The sequence below is a fragment of the Hemibagrus wyckioides genome, linkage group LG08, assembly GCF_019097595.1.
Source record: "Hemibagrus wyckioides isolate EC202008001 linkage group LG08, SWU_Hwy_1.0, whole genome shotgun sequence".
NCBI classification, from domain to species: Eukaryota; Metazoa; Chordata; class Actinopteri; order Siluriformes; family Bagridae; genus Hemibagrus; species Hemibagrus wyckioides.
In genome coordinates this window covers 5,561,958-5,584,000 of record NC_080717.1, presented here as the reverse complement: position 1 = coordinate 5,584,000, position 22,043 = coordinate 5,561,958, and the positions used below count along the sequence as shown (strand labels likewise).

General features: G+C 37.4%; 1 protein-coding gene across 2 annotated transcripts in view; it reads right to left on the bottom strand.

The window, feature by feature from the left end:
- The window catches only part of fstl5 (follistatin-like 5), a 159,581-nt gene that overhangs the window by 3,382 nt on the left and 134,156 nt on the right, over positions 1–22,043 (bottom strand). For both annotated transcript variants that reach the window (XM_058396178.1, XM_058396180.1), the window contains exons 11-15: positions 17,312–17,338; positions 16,063–16,181; positions 12,090–12,239; positions 6,201–6,308; positions 5,622–5,746 (exon numbers count right to left, since the gene is read on the bottom strand). In XM_058396178.1, the coding sequence (XP_058252161.1) occupies positions 5,622–5,746; positions 6,201–6,308; positions 12,090–12,239; positions 16,063–16,181; positions 17,312–17,338 (529 nt within the window). The remainder of the gene's footprint in view (positions 1–5,621; positions 5,747–6,200; positions 6,309–12,089; positions 12,240–16,062; positions 16,182–17,311; positions 17,339–22,043) is intronic.

Genomic DNA, 22,043 nt, shown 5'->3' with positions numbered 1-22,043 from the left:
CAGTTCTGAAACGAGTTGCACTAATCAGATCATGAACTGAGACATACTGAGTCTAATAAGCAGAGTCTGAACCTTTAGGGGAAAAGAGGAGCTCACCAATTAGTTTTACTGCCATATCTTCAAGTTTTTTCTTCCCTGAGTCTTGCTAGTGTCTGGGATTGTAATGGACTTTCAAAAAATCCAACAAGGCTGATAAAACTACACGCCTTGTCAGTCAGTTCAGTAGGATGTCGGCAGATGATACAGCTTCATTAAATCTAAATGTTCTGTGATCAATCTTGCCAAGAACCTCAGACCTGCTTTCATCCACCTGATCTTCTGTTCTTAAAAATTTACCTGCTGAATTGGTCAGACTGGCTTGGAGAATCTGCTCTATTGATTGGCTGATGCAATCTGTTTATTAGCGGATTAAATCAAGAAGCTAGCATGCTAGAAGTCTCCTTATTGATTCCTTGTGTATGGGGATATACTGAACCTCAAGCATGAACCTCAAGCAGACTGTTTTGATCTTCTGGGTTTCTAGATTTGACAGACATAATTCTTTGGTGCAGCAATTGGTAAGAGGCAAATGATTAGATTTTAGGACTTCATCCAACCCAGAAGTTCATTGTGATGTCCCTTTTTCCTCCAAATGTGTCCCACTCAGTCTTCACTATGATGCGTCAGCTACCGAATAGGGGGGTTAAATGCTAGCACATGGTATCTATAAAGCACAAGCATGCCACATCTTTCAGAAGTGTTGCTCATGCCTCAAGTCACACTATCAAAGGAAAATAACATCAACCCTCTTCCGCATACAAGAGATTCCAGACATCCAGGATTGTCTCACTCTGATTGACAGGGAACAAATTAATGCCAATGCTTCCACTCACACAGTACAGCGTTTAATTCTGTCTGGAACTCTTTTTATGGATTAGTGTAGTCAATTTTAACGTAATTTTTTCCAGCATAGGAACCACAGAATAATATGAATCCATGCACCGTTGTTTTTGCATTCAAAAATATATAAATGCTAGTCAGCATTAGCATGTAATGAATCAGGGTTCTTATTAGTCTGCATGTAAACTTGGTCACGAAGTAGCCATACATCTGAAAAGTAATAACTTTTTTAATAACAAATTTATGCATTGATTCTCTGGCAAATTACTAACTACGAGATAGGGTCAGGAAATCACCAGAATCAATCAGAGGAGCCATTTAGGGCAATTACTTGCCTTCTGTTTTCTATTCGAAGATCTAGACATTGAAACAATCATTAACAGTGCAGATGACTGTTATTTTCTTTCGTACTTTTCTCATTTTACTTCGATTACCAGCGTGTAATAGAGTTTAAATGCATTCTCCAAGTTCCAAGTGCTGAGTGATGCTGTGTGTTTAATTCAGCCTAGACCACCGGGTGAAGTCCACTGGTGGAAACCTCTATTCCTGCGCACTGTCCTCATTTAACATGCTGTTAACCAAAAGGTTCGAGACAGCAGGGAGACTCAGGAAGAGGACAGTCCTGGTAAATGTCATCTCGCTTTGCAAAGCTCAAGAGCCGATGCACCGGTAGCCAGAGGCTGACTGGAGATTGAGTTTGCCATTCTTGTGAAGAGCAAGCTCGAAGAAGAAATATTTTCTGGAATAATCATCAGGCCAACCTGTTCCACAAAGCATTCATCGGATTCTAACCTGCAAGGTCAGAACCATTTGTTAACTTTGTCATTTTTGTATATGCAAGACCTTGCATCAGGGTACTCTGAGGGAGCATGAACGCGACTATGTGTCTGTTTGTAAGACTTTATTGAATAGCACTAAGCCTTGTGTGTTAGCCCAATTGTGAGTGATAAAAGCGAGTGTGTGAGCATTCTGAAAGTCCTTGCTAAGCCTGTCAAATGAATCTAAAGTTTGTGGACTTTGGAAGCAACAGTAAGATATAGAAATTGCATTTGAATGATTTTGTGAAACAAGACGACAAGCAAAGATTCCTTAAAGGTTCTTAAAGGTTCAAAGCAGTGGAACCTGCCCTCCCTTACAAATTTTCACCTTAAGAATTGAAATTTTGCAAGAAATCGGCATTCAAAGCATTGCAAGAACAAACCGAACCGAATGGTTCACGTACATTCGGGAGACGTTCAAAACTTGTTTGCGTCAGTGGAAAGCCAAGCGAAGCCAACCAAAGTGAGTTTACGAATTTTCCAAATTTTTGTTTTAGTCAGTGAAAGCTGTTGCGAAACAGTCAACCCACGATACCACCGTTGAATTTGGCACGCATTCAAAAGCTACAGAATGGTGCCGTGGGTAGTCTGTTCTATTTTTAGCCCAAGCTTGGTGGCACAACTTCCTGTGAGGACCCTTGACCCTTGGAAATTGGCAATATATTTTTGGAATTTATATAAATTCGTATGCCAAGGTTCCACTGTATGAGTGTTCAGCTGATACCCCCTCTGAAAGTTCCTTCAGACAAACTAATCAAATTTTTTTTGCCTCAGAGTATAGAAAAAAACTTCCTGACTGGAAAACTGGTCTGTTGTTTGGTTTCACATAGAACATTTAGGGATTGCTTAGGAATAACGTTACTGCCTCACACCTTCATTGTTTCCACATGTTCAACCATGCGAGTAGGACTGGTTGTGGACTGGCTGTGCAAAATTGTCCCTGCAGTGGTAGATCAGTGGTTAAGCCTTGATGTTAATGATTAGAAGGTCAAGAGCCAGTACTGCCAATCTGCCACTGTTGGGATCTTGAGCAAGGACCTTAAACCTCTCTGCTACAGGTGTGCTGTATCATGGCTGACCCTGTGTTCTAACCCCAACTTGCTAACAAGCTGTGACTGTAACATATATATGACCAATAAAAGCTTCTTCTTCTACTCATGAGGGTCTGAATGATGCCTGGCTGTATTCCAACCTCATGCCAATAGTTCCTGGGATAGACTCTGTATCCACTGCAAACCAGACCAGAAGCTCTTTCTCATAAGCATGGAGCTTGGGAAATAACAGAATTAATAATCTGTAACCTTTTCAATATTTTTTTTGTTTTCTTGTAGCAACATGCCTTAACGAATTCCTCTTCCATCTGATTTCATTAACGTATGCCCTTCCACCTCCTGAAAAATGACCTCTGTAAGGAAAGTTACAGCTGCTGCACCAGATTATGGGAAACAAATGTATGACAATGGAGGATAAATACACAAAAATATGTAAGATGTTCTATCTTAGCAAACTCTGCACATACTGTATGCAGTCTCAGTTCAAGTCAATTTAATGTTATGTGTCCTTGTCTTTTTTCAAAGCCATATTTTGCTTACCCTAGTCTGTTGTATTTTCTAGCTGTAATCTTAGCTTTTTTCTGAACTGAATGGATTTGCCAATGCTTAAAAAAAAACCCCCGATATAAACCCAGCATGTAATGCCTCTAGCTCATATTTGTTGACACTCTAAAGATATACAGATATGTTAACGTTCTAATTAGAATTATTTAGTATAATTAGACACGCTTTCATTCTCTGGGAAATCTTTTAACACTTGATTTGTATTGATGAGATTTCAATGGTTGAAGTTATTTTTCTTTACCCAATTAGAGAAGATTTAATACATCCTTTACTTGTCGGTATAACGATCGCATTCATGGTAAAAGCACAAAAAAATGAATCGCTCAGTGATTTTTTTTTTTTTTTTTTTTTTAGCTCACGCCAGTTTGCCATCAAATCATTATTTATCATTAGCACGCATCAGATCATAGGCAAACATCCATCTGTAAGCAGAACAGAAGGAGAGGCTCAGAGGTACATGCTCAGTAATCTTCATCCTGGATTCAAATCAAATCAAATGAGATCTTTCTTTCCCAGGCGCTGTTTATTCAGGGTTTAATCTCTGCACTATTGTCTTTGACTACCTAAGCTTTATCCAAATACAAGTGACTATGAATGCGTTATGTTGGATAATATGGGCCGAATGTCAGTCAGTATGTATGATGTGAGCTAGCGTGTCTGGACATGTTAAATTAGCTAAATTTCTCTCTATGGACAGTCCTCATTTCCTTTGATTTACTCTAGGCTGTTCAGATACTCAGTGCTTCACATAAAGAATGTAGAACACAATGCCACTAAATGCATTTATCTGCTCCAAATATATTCGTATCTATTTTCAAATGTAACCCCAAAATGGACATGGCCAGTTTTTCCTTCTTGTATGTAGGCATTAATTTTGTTTGTCTTTCTGAATGCCTTTGACATTTTCTAAGAAATCTCTTAGGCTCTTTTCCCAAAATACAACCAGATTGCTGCTTTATTTAAACCATTGTGATCAGGACAATACCTATGAATCTGTCACGGGAGAAGATTTGATTCATAAGGAAACGATTCTATATTTGACAACACCACTGAATGTTTCTACGATACAAATTCGATTCTTCAAGTCTACAAATCAATGTTTGATGATATTACTGAATCTGCCATGGTACAATTTTTATTCTTAAGGAAATGATTCAATGCGATTCTGATTCCTAAAGCAATGATACAATATGATTCTGATTCATGAAGCCATGATTCAATATGATTCTGATTCATGCAGCCATGATTCAATATGATTCTGATTCATGAAGCCACACTACTATAGGATTCTGATTCATAACGCCATGATTCAATATGATTCTGAGTCATAAAGCCATGATTCGATACGATTCTGATTTATAACGCCATGATACAATATGATTCTGATTCATAATGTCAAGCTTCAATATGATTCTGATTCACAAAGCCATGATTCAATATGATTCTGATTCATGAAGCCACACTACTATAGGTTTCTGATTCATAAAGCCATGCTTCAATATGATTCTGATTCATAAAGGCCACAATACAATATGATTCTGAGTCATAAAGCCATGATTCAATATGATTCTGATTCATAAAGCCATGATGCAATATAATTCTGATTCACAAAGTCATGACACAAAATGATTCTGATTCATAAAGCCACGATACAAAATGATTCTGATTCATAAAGCCATGATTCAATATGATTCTGATTCATAAAGTCACAGTGCAATATATTTTGGATTGATAAAGCCATGATTCCATATGATTCTGATTCATAAAGCGACAATTCAACAGGATTCTCATAAAAAAGGCCAAGATTCAATAGGATTCTGAATCATAAGATCACAATTCATTATGATTCTGATTCCTATAGCCAAGATTCAATATTTAATGACACCTCTGAATCTACTACAACATGGTTCTGATTCATAAAGCCATGATTCAAGATTTAATGATTCATGATTGTCCCTTAATTTGTTTTGATCATTGCTTTTCCAATGATTACGCTGTTCCAAACCATCCGGTCATTACATACCCAAATTTTTTATAGCCAATCTGCTCATTTTTGCATACACATGCCATCTAGTATATCTAAAATGTTAATCCTAGAGTGAGTCTCATTTCTGGAAACACTGGATAGTGAGATCATCCTAAAGCATTAGTTTGAAATTGCATACAAAACGTGTCAAAAGTATGAGTATAGTATAGAAGAGTATAATATCAGTGGTTCTGATTGTAGCAGCAGCTGTTAGGTACAAATCTACAATAACCCGGTGAGAATATCCTATGAATACATGTGACACATCTGGCTTAACCGTACCTGATATGGTTAATGATAAGGCTTGACGGAGGGATGAAGAAATCGTCCACGCGGTCGAATCGGTGGCCCACCGGTGGGGTGTGGATGGTGTGGTGGGACGTAGCACCACTAGCCTGCTTGATCACCTAGCACACAATGAGAGAACCATGTGACAAGTGTGTACTGGACCAGAAATTCTCAGTGGCATGACAGCTTTAAGATATCATGTAATGTAGCACACACAGATCTTTCTGCAGCAGCAAGTTTATCGCTTACAGCTTTATTTGGAGCTGTAATTTGAAATGTATCTCCACAGGGGTTTCCTAGTATACTGATTCAATCATGTTACATCGTTGCTGGATGGCCTGAAAATGTCAGAAGAAATCGTTCGGGGACTAGGGGAGGAGGTTGGGAGCTGTGTGTGAGAACGCTCCTCCACTCCAGTTTGAGACTCGTCGTTAATAAGGTATGATATTCACTTAAGAGCAGCTGAGTGACAGATGTGGGCGGCAGCAGATCTTGGGATTCGTGCACTCGTAAATTTGATTTGTATCTTTAATAGTGAGAGCAGGGCTACGTGAACGATGTCAGTTTTTTTACCTGGAGTGTAGGGAAGTTCTTCTCCAGATCCCCCCAGCTTAGAACCCACACTTGGTCATGTGATTTATCGTAATGGAGCTTCACTGGGACTCGGTCTGTGCTCACAGTCTAGGAAGAAAACAAAAAGAAATCAGTGAATGCATTGATTTTTATAATTTTTTTTAAAAATTTGGCTGTCAAAACAAGCTTCATGGTAAAGCCTGAAAGAGTGAAATGAATTAATCTGAAAGTGAACATGATTCATTTTTCCAATTTTAGTCTTAAGCTTATTAGAGGGTATAAACGTCTTCTGAACCACAGCTGGAAAAATTTGGAGAAAATGTACTTTGTTAATGGAATTGAGTTTGATTTCAAAAGATGAACTCAAATATTTGTACTTTTACTCAAGTAAATTTACTAAAATAAATAAATAAATAATAATTTTATCCTTCAAAGTACTCATGCCATGAGTACCTGTGTATCATCTGTTCAGTCCATATTTGTTTTGAAATGCAATTAAAATTTAATTTCTACAAAACAAATTCTATTTTTAATTTTTCCATCACACTAAACTGGAAAACATGAAACTGAAACTCTTTTTATTTTCAAAAACCCATTTCAATGTCCCCAGCAGGGAAAGACATAAAGATTCGACCAGGGAAGACACTGAGAAAGCAGGTAAAAGATATCAGAAACATGGCATCATGGGAGCTATATATGGATTTCATACAGTACTGCAGCTGCTGATGGAATGATATACACCAACATGTCTGGTAATCTAACTCAAATCGGCGCAGAGGAAAACTGGGCCATGAGCATCAACAGGTTTTAGCAAGACCACAATCTGAGAAGAGTGGATGATATCCTGCTGGAAATGGAAATGGCCTGGCGTCGATCTGTGAGGTAAATCTGTGGAGCTCATGATATCAAATATACTATATTGCCAAAGGTTTTGGGACACCCCTTCAAATCATTGAATTCAGGTGTTGTTTTTCAGGGGTTGGGCTCGGCCACTTAGTTCTAGTGAAAGGAACTCTTAATGCTTCAGCTTCATACCAAGACATTTTGGAGGGCCACACTGGCCTGGTCCTGACCTCAACCTGATAGAACACATTTGGGATGAATTAGAGCGGAGACTGTGAGCCAGACCTTCTCGTCCAACATCAGTGTCTGACCTAACAAATGTGCTTCTAGAGGAACGGTCAAAAATTCCAATAAACACACTCCTAAACCTTGTGGAAAGCCTTCCCAGAAGAGTTGAAGCTGTTATAGCTGCAAAGGGCGGGACAACTCCATATTACATTCATGTACATGTAAAGGCAGACGTCCCAAAACTTTTGGCAATATAGTGTCTTCATCTTCATGTATCATCTTGGCCATCATCTTGCAATTTCAAGCAAGTTTGACAAACTCTTAAAATATATCCTTAAACTTCAGTATTAAGGCGAAAATAAAAACATTATATAATTTGTTTTTTCTTTTTTTGTTGTTTTTGAATGAATTAAGCAAAAAGTGGCTAAATGAAGAAAAGAATTCATTTTTCATCTTTTTCCCCAAAATTTGGAAATAAAATTGGAAAAAACATTTATCAGCACCTTATCGAATTTCCACTTTAATTTTCTGTGCTTCTGCTTTTAAGAAAATAAATAAATAAAAAAAAATAAAAAAAAATAAATTCTTTCTGCTTATAAAATTCACAATTTATAATATATATAAAATTCACTGCAGATATAAAGTATAATTGTATATAAAATTAAATAAATTAATTTAAATGATAAAACTAAATTCGCTAGTTTTGTCGCCGCCTTTTGCATTCATTCTGACAGATTTATTAAACGTCAATGTTTAAAAGCTAATAATAACGTCTAATAATGTTTAATAGCTAACTTGATAACTAGCAAGCCAAATTTCTAGGTTTGTCAAAGAAGCAGAATATTCACCAAACAAACAAATCCTGTCTAGAATGTTCAATCTGATATTCAGTCAATATTTCATTTTACTCTTGAATATAAAAATTGGTTGCAAGGCATAGCGTAAAATCTCTTACCCTGCATCTGCCTGATTTTTTTTTCTTTTGGTGTAAAAGACTCATTGAAACACCTGACCTGAGTCAAAATGGGTGTTATCATAAGTAAAAAAAAAAAAATACAAGCAAAATGTACAGGGTATTCTGGGACCTGGACTGAAAAACACTTCACACTAATGGAAATGCACTAACACACTCAGCCTTTACAGCCAGAAAGCAATTCATTTCCAAAAGGATATATAAGGAATTTTTTTCAGAATACATTCACATATTTTCTAATGGCGCCCTGAAAATAACTACCTGCTGTACCCTTTTTCTGGTCACCCAGCGATATATATATATATATGTCCTTCACTGGGAAATGGTTTCCAATTTCACACACAACACACTCGATGTGATGGGATTTGAAATGATCTTATTTCTGATTGGTGAAATTTTAAAGGTTATTGAAGCCGACAATTCGACACCTTACAAGATTACGATGCCGACAGGAGACTGAAGGAAGTGTGGATGTCGTATGTAGGCTGGAGGAGCATGAGGCTTTGTTGACACAGACGCGAGTCCCCGTGTATGGCGTCAGCAGGGAGAACAGATGTGCATGCTGTGTCTCGGTTCCTGTCTCCATCTTCAGAGGATTACACTGGCACGCTGATTCGAAACTTTGGCCAGGTGACATTGCTGCTTGGAAATTTATTTATTTTTTGTTCCCTGATATATTCAGAAGTCAAACAACTTCATTCTTGTGTTGTTTAGAACAAATATTTGAAAAAGCCTCACAGGCTCTGCTGGCTCAGGTGGCTAATTAGCACTTGCTAATCTGAGATAATGAAGCCAAATCTCCAGGTGACCAAATAACAAGCATATGACCCCAACAAGAGCTTTCCTGAAGTCTCCAGGGGAGGCCTGGCAGGGGAACAAGATGCCTGCTGGCGCCAATCGGGGCATTAGCAAAGACAGAAAGGAAGATTTATCCATTTGACACACCCGCCAGGTCCTTTCCAGTTTGGACTTGAGAGAGATACACTCAGGAGACACCAACGCCAACGAATCTCCCAATCTACAGCATGGAATGTCATTCTGTCGCTGATCGCTAATGCTGCTGTGGCCAGTGATTACAATCATCAGGTAATTTGTGCTTCCACCTGGCCTTATATCAAGATTTACTCGGCCATTTAAACCGCTGAAAATGTTTGTTGGTGGGTGAACAGCAAAATGAGCCGCTGCTACGGAACTGTTTATGTGATGGACTGGTGTTTCATCCAGGATGTATTCCAGACTCGAACTCATCCACTGTGACCTTGACCAGGACAAAACCTTTAGTAAAGATGAATAAATAAATCTGAAGAATCCAGGCAAGATAACCTTGGAGCCCACGAGAACAAAAACTCAGAAATGATGTATGTTCTTCAAGCTTTCATAAATAAATAAATAAATAAATAAAATAAATAAATAAATAAAAATGATTAAATAAATAAATAAATAAATAAAAAGAAATCAATCAATTCACCCATTTTGTGACAAAAAAATCACACTGTTTTGCCACCAATCTGTATTTTTTTTTTTTTTTTCACAAAAATAAATTTCACTCTTATCCTACCTCTTTTCTAGGAGTTACATCATTTAGGAGTTATCATAAATTTTTTTAAAAAATTCTTTTGATTATATGGACAGTCAAAAAAATGTCAATACATTTCACTACATGTTGTCGTGTATCTAGTGGTTTATGTGACAAATAAAATTTTCATTTAAAATCTGAATCTTTAGTAGTCCTGATCAGGATCAAGGTGGAATAAAAATAATAATAGCAGCTGCTAAAAGGAATAAAGGTAGAGCTCTTTCTTAATTTGGTCGTTTTGTCTCTCTCTCTCTTTTTGTTGGTCGCTTTCTGATTTCAACTTTTTATGAAGATTTTGTAAACTTGGCAACAAAACAAACAAAGGATCAAGAAACAAAATGTAAAGTAAAGCATCACTAACAACAACAAACAAAATCTTTATCTGCACATGATTAGCTGATTAGATTACTGCATAAATGTACAGGTGTCTCTCTCTCTTTCTCTCTCTCTCTCTCTCTCTCTCTCTCTCTCCCTCTCTCTGTCTGGCTCTCTCCCTTTCTCCCTCTCTCTCTTCCTGTCTCTCTCTCTCTCTCTCTCTCTCCCTCTCTCTATGCTTCTCTCTTTCTGTCTCTCCCTCACCCCCTCTCTCTGACTCTCTCCCTCTCTCTCTCTTACTGCATACATGTGCAGGTGTCTCTCTCTCTCTATCTCTGTCTGCCTCTCTCTCTCTCTCTCTCTCTCTCTTTCTCTCTCTCTCTCTCTCTCTCTGCCTCTCTCTCTCTCTCGCTGCCTCTCTCTCTCTCTCTCTCTCTCTCTCTGCCTATCTCTCTCTCTGTCTGCCTCTCTCTCTCTCTCTCTGTCTCTCTCTCTCTGCCTCTCTCTCTCTCTCTCCTTCAACACTGTAGAATGTAAAAGCTCTAACCAAAAAATTTGAGAAAAGAATTCTCAAGGGCTCTTTGGTTGGTTAAGTGTCCTTATCTTCCTACATGCAGGACTCATTGAAAGGTTTACCACAGACATTCTGACATGTAACAGATTCCCAAAGAAATAAAGCAAAGTATGAAAAAAAAGAAAAGAAAAGATTTGGAGTGTGTATTGCTTTTCACTTTCACATGCAAACAAGCCTCTTACACTGGCTGAGAGGTTTTTTTTTTTGTTCCGTTTCCATTATCATTGAAGACAGGATACAACAAGATTACTATGAAAATGAAGAGCACGTACTACAAGAATCAACTAAAAGCTCTGCTTTTCTACTTGTAGCATGAGGGATGGTGTTATAGCTTAAATGGAGCTCATCAGACATTACGGCATGTCTGGGAGAGCTGTACAAAATGATCCGGAGCAGCAAATATACCCTTTTAGAGACCTCTGCTTATGAATAATGCAAGAAAGTGTTGTTCTGATGTCTGCAGACTTTCCTGAATCATTAAATATACACTATGATGTACACTATATTGCCAAAGGTTTTGGGACACCCCTCCAAATAATTGAATTCAGGTGTTGTTTTTCAGGGGTTCATCTCGGCCCCTTAGTTCCAGTGAAAGGAACTCTTAATGCTTCAGCTTCATACCAAGACATTTTGGACAATTTCATGCTCCCAACTTTGTGGGAACAGTTTGGGGATGACCCCTTCCTGTTCCAACATGACTGCACACCAGTGTACAAAGCAAGGTCCATAAAGACATGGATGAGTGAGTTTGGTGTGGAGGAACTTGACTGCACAGAGTCCTGACCTCAACCCGACAGAAGACCTTCGGGATGAATTAGAGTGGAGACTGCGAGCCAGGCCAGTGCCTGACCTTACAAACGCGCTCCTTGAGGAATGGTCAAAAATTCCCATAAACGCACTCCTAAACCTTGTGGAAAACCTTCCCAGAAGAGTTGAATCTGTTATACAGTAGCTGCTGTTATAACTCCATATTACATTCATGTGCATGTAAAGGCAGACGTCCCAGTTTTGGCCTGGCTCACAGTCTCCGCTCTAATTCGTCCCAAAGGTGTTCTATCAGGTTGAGGTCAGGACTCTGTGAAGTTCCTCCACACCAAACTCACTCATCCATGTCTTTATGGACCTTGCTTTGTGCACTGGTGTGCAGTCATGTTGGAACAGGAAGGGGTCATCCCCAAACTGTTCCCACAAAGCACGAAATCGTCAAAAATTCCACAAAACACACTCCTAAACCTTGTGGAAAGCCTTCCCAGAAGAGTTAAAGCTGTTCTAGCTGCAAAGCTCAGGCCAACTCCATATTACATTCATGTGCATGTAAAGGCAGGTGTTTTGGCAATATAGTGTATGCTCGTAATCATGATCGTTGATTCGTGAGCTCACCTGAACAGCCTTCTGGGTTTGGATATCTACGATGAGAACTCTGTTCAGCATTGGCTGAGTGACGTATATAAACTTATCCTTCACGTTCACCGCTGAAGCCCAAACACACTTCTGGATCTCTTCTCCCTCAATTTTTGGGCAAACTTCCTCCTTCAGAAAGAACAACAACATCATCAATAAAACATCAGCTTTCATAAACAGCTTTAAAAAGAAAGGTAAAACATATGGCGTGGAGTTCTTTATGACTCCGGTGGGTTTAACTGAAGTGGGTGATAAATTCGCTGCTTTACTCAGAAAGCTCAGAAGAGGCCGCATGCACACGTTTTGTACATTAAAGCCAGATGAAATTGCAATACAGCTATCAATATGAGCAAATTACGCTTTAATAGGATACGGATAATGCTTTGCTATAAGCCGAAGAGGAATTTCACTCGTCTTAAGATTTGTAACTGGGAGATCCGGCTTATTAAGATTACCAAGGTCACTTTTTTTTTGTACTAGAATTAACTTTTTCATGGACATTTTATATAAGAAAAAAAAAATCTTTGTGCGTTTAGCTGGCCTTGCTTTTAATACTACAGCAATTATGAATGAAAGTGAAAAAAATAATAATATTGTAGCATATGAATTTTTCATGCAGTAAAAGGTCTCAATAATGCGAAAGTTTAGTAAATTTCCGGACATATTTGCATAATAGAAACACAAAGCTCATAAAAAAAAGGTTAAAATGCACTATTTTGATAATTCTCCACCATTCCTCCCCAGACAGCATTTGCGTTAAGCTCCACCATTACGCCCTGACGTGTGACTGATGTCCTAATAAAGGCTCGACGCTGTGGGATTCGCCGCACAGTCGAGCTCCCAGCTAACGCTGCTGCCTCATCACCGCTCTGATCACACACAGAAGCTCTGATCAAACCCGCAAAGAAACAGAATGAGCAAAGCGGCCCTTTAGGAACTTGTGTAAATCTCAGCGTCATCTATATATATATATCAAAATGTGAGCGACAGAATGAGTGCTTTTTATTCGAACCGGGGATGTAGTGCCACAGTTCAGAGTGAGCCTTGAGCTAAATAGCTGGAGTTGAAATATTATACATGACAGTAAGGAAGTTATGGGAAGATTCTCCATGAAGTTCCTCTAGACGAATCTACAATGCGCTCGAATATCTTCAAAATAAACTCTCGCGGTTTTTAAAATTCTTCCGCGGAGATCCAGCATGCGGAGATGAATGATTCATGTTCTAACTGGATAAAATGATTGGAAAAATGGGAATAGAAATCATAAATTATTTCGGTTCTGAGCACTTCTCCATGAGCGAACTGGATCTCATGCAAAATTCATCGGAATTATAATGAGCGAGAGAGATGTAGTTGGATTTCATACAGTATGGGTAAAGAAAATTTATTTTGCTAATCCCACCCCTGAGGCTAACCTTAACGCTTCATAGCCTTTTATATGAGAAGGTCAGATCAAATTCGAACAAATTCTTACACAAGATAAAGACCAGATAATACATGTTGAGCTGTGGGTTATTTATGGCATATGGGTGGTTTGTAGTGAGGAGTAAGAACATGGAAATTGTGCTTGTTTTGTTTTGCCATGTTTAGGATTGAATGTCTTTGTCATGTCCCACCCCACAGTGGTGATTAACATAAAGCTCATATGAAAATAGACACTCAGGACTGTTTTTACCTAGCCTGCTAGGGGCAATATACACAGATCAGGCACAACATTATAAGCATTATAAAACTGATGATCTCCTCATCATGGCACCTGTTAGTGGGTGGGAAATATTAGGCAGCAAGTCAACATTTTGTCCTCAAAGTTGATGTTAGAAGCAGGAAAAATGGACAAGTGTAAGGATTTGAGCGAGTTTGATGAAGGGCCAAATTGTGATGGCTAGACCACTGGATCAGAGCATCTCCAAAACTGCAGCTCTTGTGGGGTGTTCCCGGTCTGCAGTGGTCAGTATCTATCAAAAGTGGTCCAAGGAAGGAACAGTGGTGAACCGGAGACAGGGTCATGGACGGTCAAGGCTCATTGATGCACGTGGCGAGCGAAGGCTGGACCGTGTGATCCGATCCAACAGATGAGCTACTGTTGATCAAATTGCTGAAGAAGTTAATGTGGTTCTGATAGAAAGGTGTCAGAATACACAGTGCAGGACGGGTCAGGGCTGTTTTGGCAGCAAAAGGGGGACCAACACAATATTAGGCGGGTGGTCGTAATGTTGTACTTGGTCGGTGTATTCATAGAAAAGTTCTGAAAAAACAATAATGTTTTTTTTACATTTTGTTTTTTTCAATGTAAATGCTGATATCAAACCCATTTCTGCTCTCTGAGATATCTTCAACCACTAAAACTCTGTGTAAGGTTATCCAACAGAGGGGAAAAACACATGTCTAAAAAAACACTGAAAGCCAACAGAGTTCTGACTCATTTTATATCAGACTCACAGCCAGAAATTCATTCATCTGTTTATATTGATTGAAAATGTCTTATAAATCGATTTCCTTTCCGACATCTGAACAGAACACTGGTGTAGTGGTTAAAAAGGTTAATTTATTTTTTAACCTTACATACAAGTATCTTATTTATTTATTTATTTATTTATTTATTTATTTATTTATTTTATTTATGTAAGCTTTTGAACTTAAGTCATCAAATACAGATCACTATAAATTTCACCATGTTAGATCATTGGAACAATTGGATGCAGTGGTTTGTATAGATAATAGAAAAATAAATAAATAAATAAATAAATAAATAAACAAACAAACAAATAAATAAATAAATAAATAAATAAATAAATAAATAAAATAGTTACAATTTGTAAAAACATCTTTTAAAGAATGTTTTATTTATTTATTTATTTATTTATTTATTTATTTATTTATTTATTTACTGGGTAATTCATGGGGGGGTAATGAGAACTATGAAAAGTTCTGTAGACTAAATAAATAAATAAATAGGTATGGTTGTAACTAAATAATATGGTTATAATTTTTAAACAATGCTTTATTTATTTATGTATTTATTAATTTATTTACTAGGTAATTTATGGGGTGGTTTAATGAGAACTATGAAATGTTCAGTAGACTAAATAATAAAAATAAATAAATAAATAAATAAATAAATAAATAAATAAATAAATAAATAAATGAATGAATGAATGAATGAATGAATGAATGAATGAATGAATGAATGAATGGGATTTGTTTATTTATCCTATTTATTACATATTCCACCTCCTCATATGGTGATCATTTTTAAAAAAAAACCCATTTCTTTCTTTCTTTCTTTCTTTCTTTCTTTCTTTCTTTCTTTCTTTCTTTCTTTCTTTCTTTCTTTCTTTCTTTCTTTCTTTCTTTCTTTCTTTCTTTCTTTCTTTCTTATAACTTTTGACCTTAAGTCATCAAGTCTGATCAATACAGATCAATATAAATTTGCTCACCATGTTAGATCATTGGAAAAATTGGATGAAAATATATAAATATACAGAGAATATAAACCATAAAGATAAACCACTGATTAGCAGGAATAGGACTCTTTTTTAGAATAGAATAGTTTAATAGTTTTAGAATAGTTTAAAGTTTTATAGGTTTTTAAAAAAATAGCACTTGATCCAGAATCCAATGCTTTTGCACAGTAAACCATAAAACATTTATTTTCAGCTCTAAAAAAATATTACACCGCTATGCTAGAGTTGTAGCATTTTTCTTTTTAAGGATCAACAAACAAATCATTTCGTCCTTGACAGAAATATTGCAGCTAATGAAAATGGTCTTCTCCAGGCTGCACCATTATCATTTCTTTTCTTTTGTATGTTGTTGCATCCTGCTGAAAGACTCTTGTGCATCTAGTGTTTTTTTTTTCTCTGAGAGATTCCCAACAGGTAGAAAAATCCACAGCTTCTTTAGAGCACAGAGGTGATTGAACTAGCGTGTCCTCTTTAATGAGAGCACTCACCTGCAGGCTGAGGAGCTTCTCACTGGGTTTGATGTGTCTCTGGATCTCACAGGCCACTGGCTGGATCACTTTGATGCCGTCTTCATAGAAAACATAAAACATGTTCCCAATCCCCAGACCTGGAGCAGAAGAGGTATGAGCAGGTTAGCAAACAGAAGGGCTTATCCAAGAACTAGCAACTACACTGAGTTTCCAGTTTATTAGATAATCCAAGAATTATTTTCAAGAGGAATGTTTGAGAGGACGCCATCTCACCGGGGTAAAAAAAAAAGAGAGAGAATGATCTTAGATAGATAGATAGATAGATAGATAGATAGATAGATAGATAGATAGATAGATAGATAGATAGATAGATAGATAGATAGATAGATAGATAGATAGATTTATTTATTAGCCTACATAATTTTTTTAAGTTTTCATTAGCGTCTCTCTAAACCCTTAGCTAGATAAATAAATAAATTAATGAATAAATAATTAAATAAATAATATGCTTATAACTAAATAATATGGTTATAGTTAAACAATTTTTTAAATTTATTTATTTACATGGTAATGCATGGGATGATTTAATGAGAACTATGAAAAGTTCTGTAGACTAAATAAATAAATAAATAAATAAATAAATAAGTAAATAAATAAATAAATAAATATGATTTTATTTATTTGTTTGTTTGTTTGTTTGTTTGTTTGTTTTTTCTTTCTAGTTAAGGGTTCAGGGAGGCTTTAATGAAAACTACAAAAAATATCTAGGCTAATAAAAGAAAGAAAGAAAGAAAGAAAGAAAGAAAGAAAGAAAGAAAGAAAGAAAGAAAGAAAGAAAGATGTCTTTTTTATTAATTGAATTTTTTTCTCTTTTTATATGGAAGAGTTTAATGACCAGAATAAAAGTTCTGTAGACAAAACAAACAAACAAACAATTAAGCAAACAAACAAATAATGTAAAATACAAATAAAAATTTCCATTAAAACATCGATGTTTTATTCATTCAGATAGCAAAATGTCTGGCTGGTAATCATTTTCTTTCCTAGATCATTTTTGTTTCTTCCAAATCCCCCGACGCTGTTTAAACTCACCTTGGAAATGATTTCCCGATTTGACAACCAGAGCCGAGATCATATTGATATACCTAATAAACTGGCGACTCAAAATTATGCGGAATGAAACCCATAAAAGAATACAGAGGAGTAGCGAGATACTTTATATTGGATATGTGACGGAATAATAACAAATAAAAGCATGATATCATACCTTCCTCTCTCCACAGTATGTTTGCCACTGGAAGAGAAAACAGCGGAGAGAAAGAAACACACGTTATTTATAATCCCTCAAGGCTTGGATGATGATGATGACTTGTACATGATAGACTTCACATCGAGACGAGAGACAAGGTTTTGGTACAGCTGAGTTCATCATCCTGCCAGATGAAGAGGTGTTCAATCAATTAACTCAATGAACTCGAATGTGTTGTGTCACCTCGGGGTCAGTTACCTGGGAGCCGACGCACATTTAACCACACATGGACACAAATATACACAAACAAACTCATTATGAGTCATTATTACTTTATTTCTGCTTCCCTATGTTACACACACACACTAACACACACACACAGACACTGACGCTCAAAATGGGGTAAACACTGCATACTCTACCTCTAAGGCTGAAGTTTGCTATGTATTTAATTCTATATGAACATATATTTTTGCATTGTATTTTTTTGTTTGTTTTTTGAGCCACAAATTAAGACATTTGTTTTTCACACCACTGGTTTGGACTCCAAACCACTTCCTGACATCACACACTGTTTTTTGCACTCGGCGTGTACACTCAAGATGGTTAAAAGTTCGTCTGCTTCTTTAAACCGTGAGTCAACTCAACGTGAAGATAAGCTTCGTTTCAAATCAAGACGATGGATTACTTTAAGTTTAATTCTTGAACTTCAATCTCCGAAACTTGTCATGACAGCTGGAGAAGAAATCAGTTGACAACTTTATGAGGCTCTTATATTATTCATATGCAGCCTAAGAATTTCATTCTACTCTATATAGACTCTTCAAGCTATAAACTTAATCAATAAAAAAAAAATACAAATAGCCACCATATTTATTTCCAGTGCACAAAATGCTTAATATTTGTTAAGTCGTTATGTATTAATTACAAGTCCTGAGACTGGGACTAACAAATCTGTACATAAGAAATATTTTGCAGAATAAGTTGCTTATACTGTAGGTAATATTTGGTGTATCTTAGTAATATTACACAGGGAAAAAAATGTACACCAATCAGGCATAACATTATGACCGCCCGCCTAATATTGTCTTGGTCCCCCTTCTGCTGCCAAAACAGCCCTGACCCGTCCTGCACTGTGTATTCTGACACCTTTCTATCAGAACCACGATTAACTTCTTCTTCAGCAATTTGAGCAACAGTAGCTCATCTGTTGGATCAGATTACACGGATCAGCCTTCTCTCCCCATGCACATCAATGAGCCTTGGTCACCCTGATTCACCACTGTTCCTTACTTTTGATAGATACTGACCACTGCAGACCGGGAACACCCCACAAGAGCTGCAGTTTTGGAGATGCTCTGATCCAGTGGTCTAGCCATCACAATTTGGTCCTTCGTCAAACTCGCTCAAATCCTTACTCTTGCCCATTTTTCCTGCTCCTTTATTTATTTATTTATTTTTGTTGGTAATTTATAGGAGAGTTTAATGAGAACTATGAAAAGTTCTATAGACAAATAAATAAATAAATATATTGTGTAAACATTCCACCTCCACATATGGTCATCACTGAATATGATCACTGAATTTACACAAAAACAAAGGGCAAAATCCATCCAGCAGTACAGCAGAAGTCCTACAGGCAGAAATAATTGATGAGAAAGGTCAGGAAATAACTGACAGGACTGATTTGAGCTGACGTGAAGGCTACCGTAACCCAAATAAGCACTTTTTTCAACTGTGGTGAGGAGAAGAGCGTCTCAAAATGCACGAAAAACACCACTTTGAGGCTGATGGGGCAGATTCGGTTCTACTCCTGTTAATCTGAGGCTAAATCTGAAGATATGTGCTAGATGTCATTTTAAAGAACAACATTATACACTGATTATTTAAATACACCTGCATGAATTCATTCTCATTACACATTTCTCCATCCTTAAGGGCTTTTATCTTAGAGAAGTCAAGCTATTCCCCAAAACTCTGACAGCTTTTATCTTTCATTTGTTTCTCTCGCTGGAAAGACCTTGTTATCAACAAGGCACCAGTTGCATTAACACCACTAACGTCTAACATTTGTTTTCTTTATTTGTAATGGCATGCACCCAGGCTACGGGGATGCAACCTTGAACCGTATCTCATCTCGTTTATTCATTCTAATTCTGCTTTAGTTTCCCAGCAGCCTGCAAAACAATCTCCCACAATTCAGCACTGCAGTTGTCCTGTACAGTTGGATTCTTGACTCTGATTGGTCAGACTGGTTTTCTGTGACTGACATGGTTTAGATTAAGTCTTTTTCAAAAGAGAATTTTGCGTGTGTTTTGGTTGTGTCCATGTTCAGAAAGAAATTTTCTTTGTCATGTGACACTCCACAGCAGTGATTAATCGCTCCTCTTGAAAGTGGACACTTACGGCTTTGAGGATTTGTAGTTTTTCATGAGTATTTCTCTTTTAACTAGCCTACTAGCAACTCAAAGTTTCAATTTCACATTTCCTTTCTACGCAGAGGTGAACGTGGCAAGGAAACACTCTCTGAGACATGATATGACTTGAGAAAGGACTTACAATAGAACCTTTTAGAACTTTTCTAGGTGACATCATTTCCGCCTGTCTCTGCCGTGTTCAGCATTGAATTTCTTTGTCATGTCAAAACCCACAGACGTGATAGATAAAAGTAGACCCTCAAGGCTAAGAATTTGTAGTTCTTCATAATTCATAATTTTCATATTTCTGTTTTTACCATATCCTACTCATAGAAAAGTTCCATTTTTCCACACAAAGTAAATGTTGATAGCAAACCCATTTCTGCTCCCTGAGATGCCCTAAGTGCTTGATTATAAGCCTCTACAATTTGGTGTTATCTTTAACCACTAAAATTCTGTGTAAGGTTATCCAACAGAGGGAAAAACACACGTCTAAAACACACTGGAAACCAACAACAGAGTCCTGACTCATTTTATATCAGACTTATAAGTCGATGGCAGTGTACTGGTACCACGGGGGTAAAATGTCTTTAATAAGAGGTTGTGAGTCTCTTCTCAATAAGTTTAAGTGCTATTCCTCTATATATCCTGTATACTTTGCTCCTTCTCATCCAAGCTTGAAAGAGTCTTTCCTTTTTTTTTTTAAATTCGTTTTGGATAGTCCTTAAGGTAAATATTTGCATTGCAAAATGAATTTTTCCATAAGAAATAATGTAAATGCCATTCCAGGCACTCAAAAATTTTACCCATATGACCAATACGAAGCGTATGTAAACTGTATGGGTGCTTACAAAGAACTGACCCAAGCCAAGCATTCCACATCAAGGGTCCTCACAGGAAGTCGTGCCACCAAGCTTGGGCTAAAAATAGAACAGACCGCCCACACCACCGATCTGTCAACAAAAAAACGCCAGAAAAATCATGTTGCTTTTGAACGCATGCTGAAGGCAACGTTGGTATCTCTTTCGAAACAGCTTTCACTGACTGAAAAAAAAAGAGTAAAATTCGTAATCTCACTTCGCTTGGCTTTTCACTGACGCAAAAACGTTCTGAACGGCTCCCGGACGTATGCGAGACTTAGCCAGCGTTCGCTTCGGTTCGTTCGTATGCCGAAAATGCTTTGTATGCCGATGCAAATTTCTTGCAAAATTTCAATCCTTAGGGCTAAAATTTGAAGAAGGGGCGTTCATATGCCGAGGTTCTACTGTAAGTTCTAGATATCACAGGTAATTGGAGAAGACCCTGGACCACCCTATGATGGAAATATTTGATGTCATTCCTTCAAGCACATTTAAGCCATTAGGGGGAAAAAACCATGATCGTTCGCAGTTGTCATAACAACAGAGCGCAAGAAATACTACATCTATGACAAAAGACTAAAAAACAGCTGAGCTTTGAAACAGAAATCTTGTACTTCCCCAGTGTGTAGCCACCAGGGAGTGAAGACTGAAAAGATAAGATCTGTGCAAGCCCAGTCTTCACCAATAACACACACTATTGATGCTATTCATCAGCAGGCAGGGAGAATGGAAAAGTTCTGCTCATATACACACACCTCGTATATCAGAGCGCTACTCAGCCATGTGTGGGCAACCACAGGGGCGTCACTTTGGCCTGATCATCTGTCCTGGAGTGAGAAGATGTTTTTTTTTTTTGAAGCATAGCCACACAACACAGTTCCAGTTCTCTCGGGCAGACATATTGATAATAGCAACACAGCACATTTGTTTATGTGTCACTTTGCCAAAAGCGCCAGTGGTCGACGGGAAAGCGAGAAGAGCAAGGCGTGTCATGACTAAATATCCGGTAAAAGCGAACCAAGAGTCAAACTCTAATTAGCTCAGCAGCACAAATAGAAAACTAATCATGGCAAGTGCCTTGGGCATGTCTTTGTTTCGTCCTTCACACACTCAGTGGTACATTTGATTTGAGCCAATGCAATTCTGCCTGATTTCTTCAGCTCTGCTTAGGTGACGGTTATTTTTTTAATAAATGGATATTCTGAGGTCACGAGACAATTTGAGCAGCCGTGAAACACTTAACCCAGAGCAGCTAATGTATTTTAACCCTTTATACCAGTATACTGACACTCCATTTAAGCCAGCGGAATGGAAATGGACTTATGGGACGTTTTTTCATCAGAATACACAGATAAATTATTTATTAAACGCGAGTCTGATATAAGATGAGTCAGGACTCTGTTTTCTTTCAGAGTGAGACATGTGGTTTTTCCCTCTGTTGGATAACCTTACACGGAATTTTAGCGATTGAAG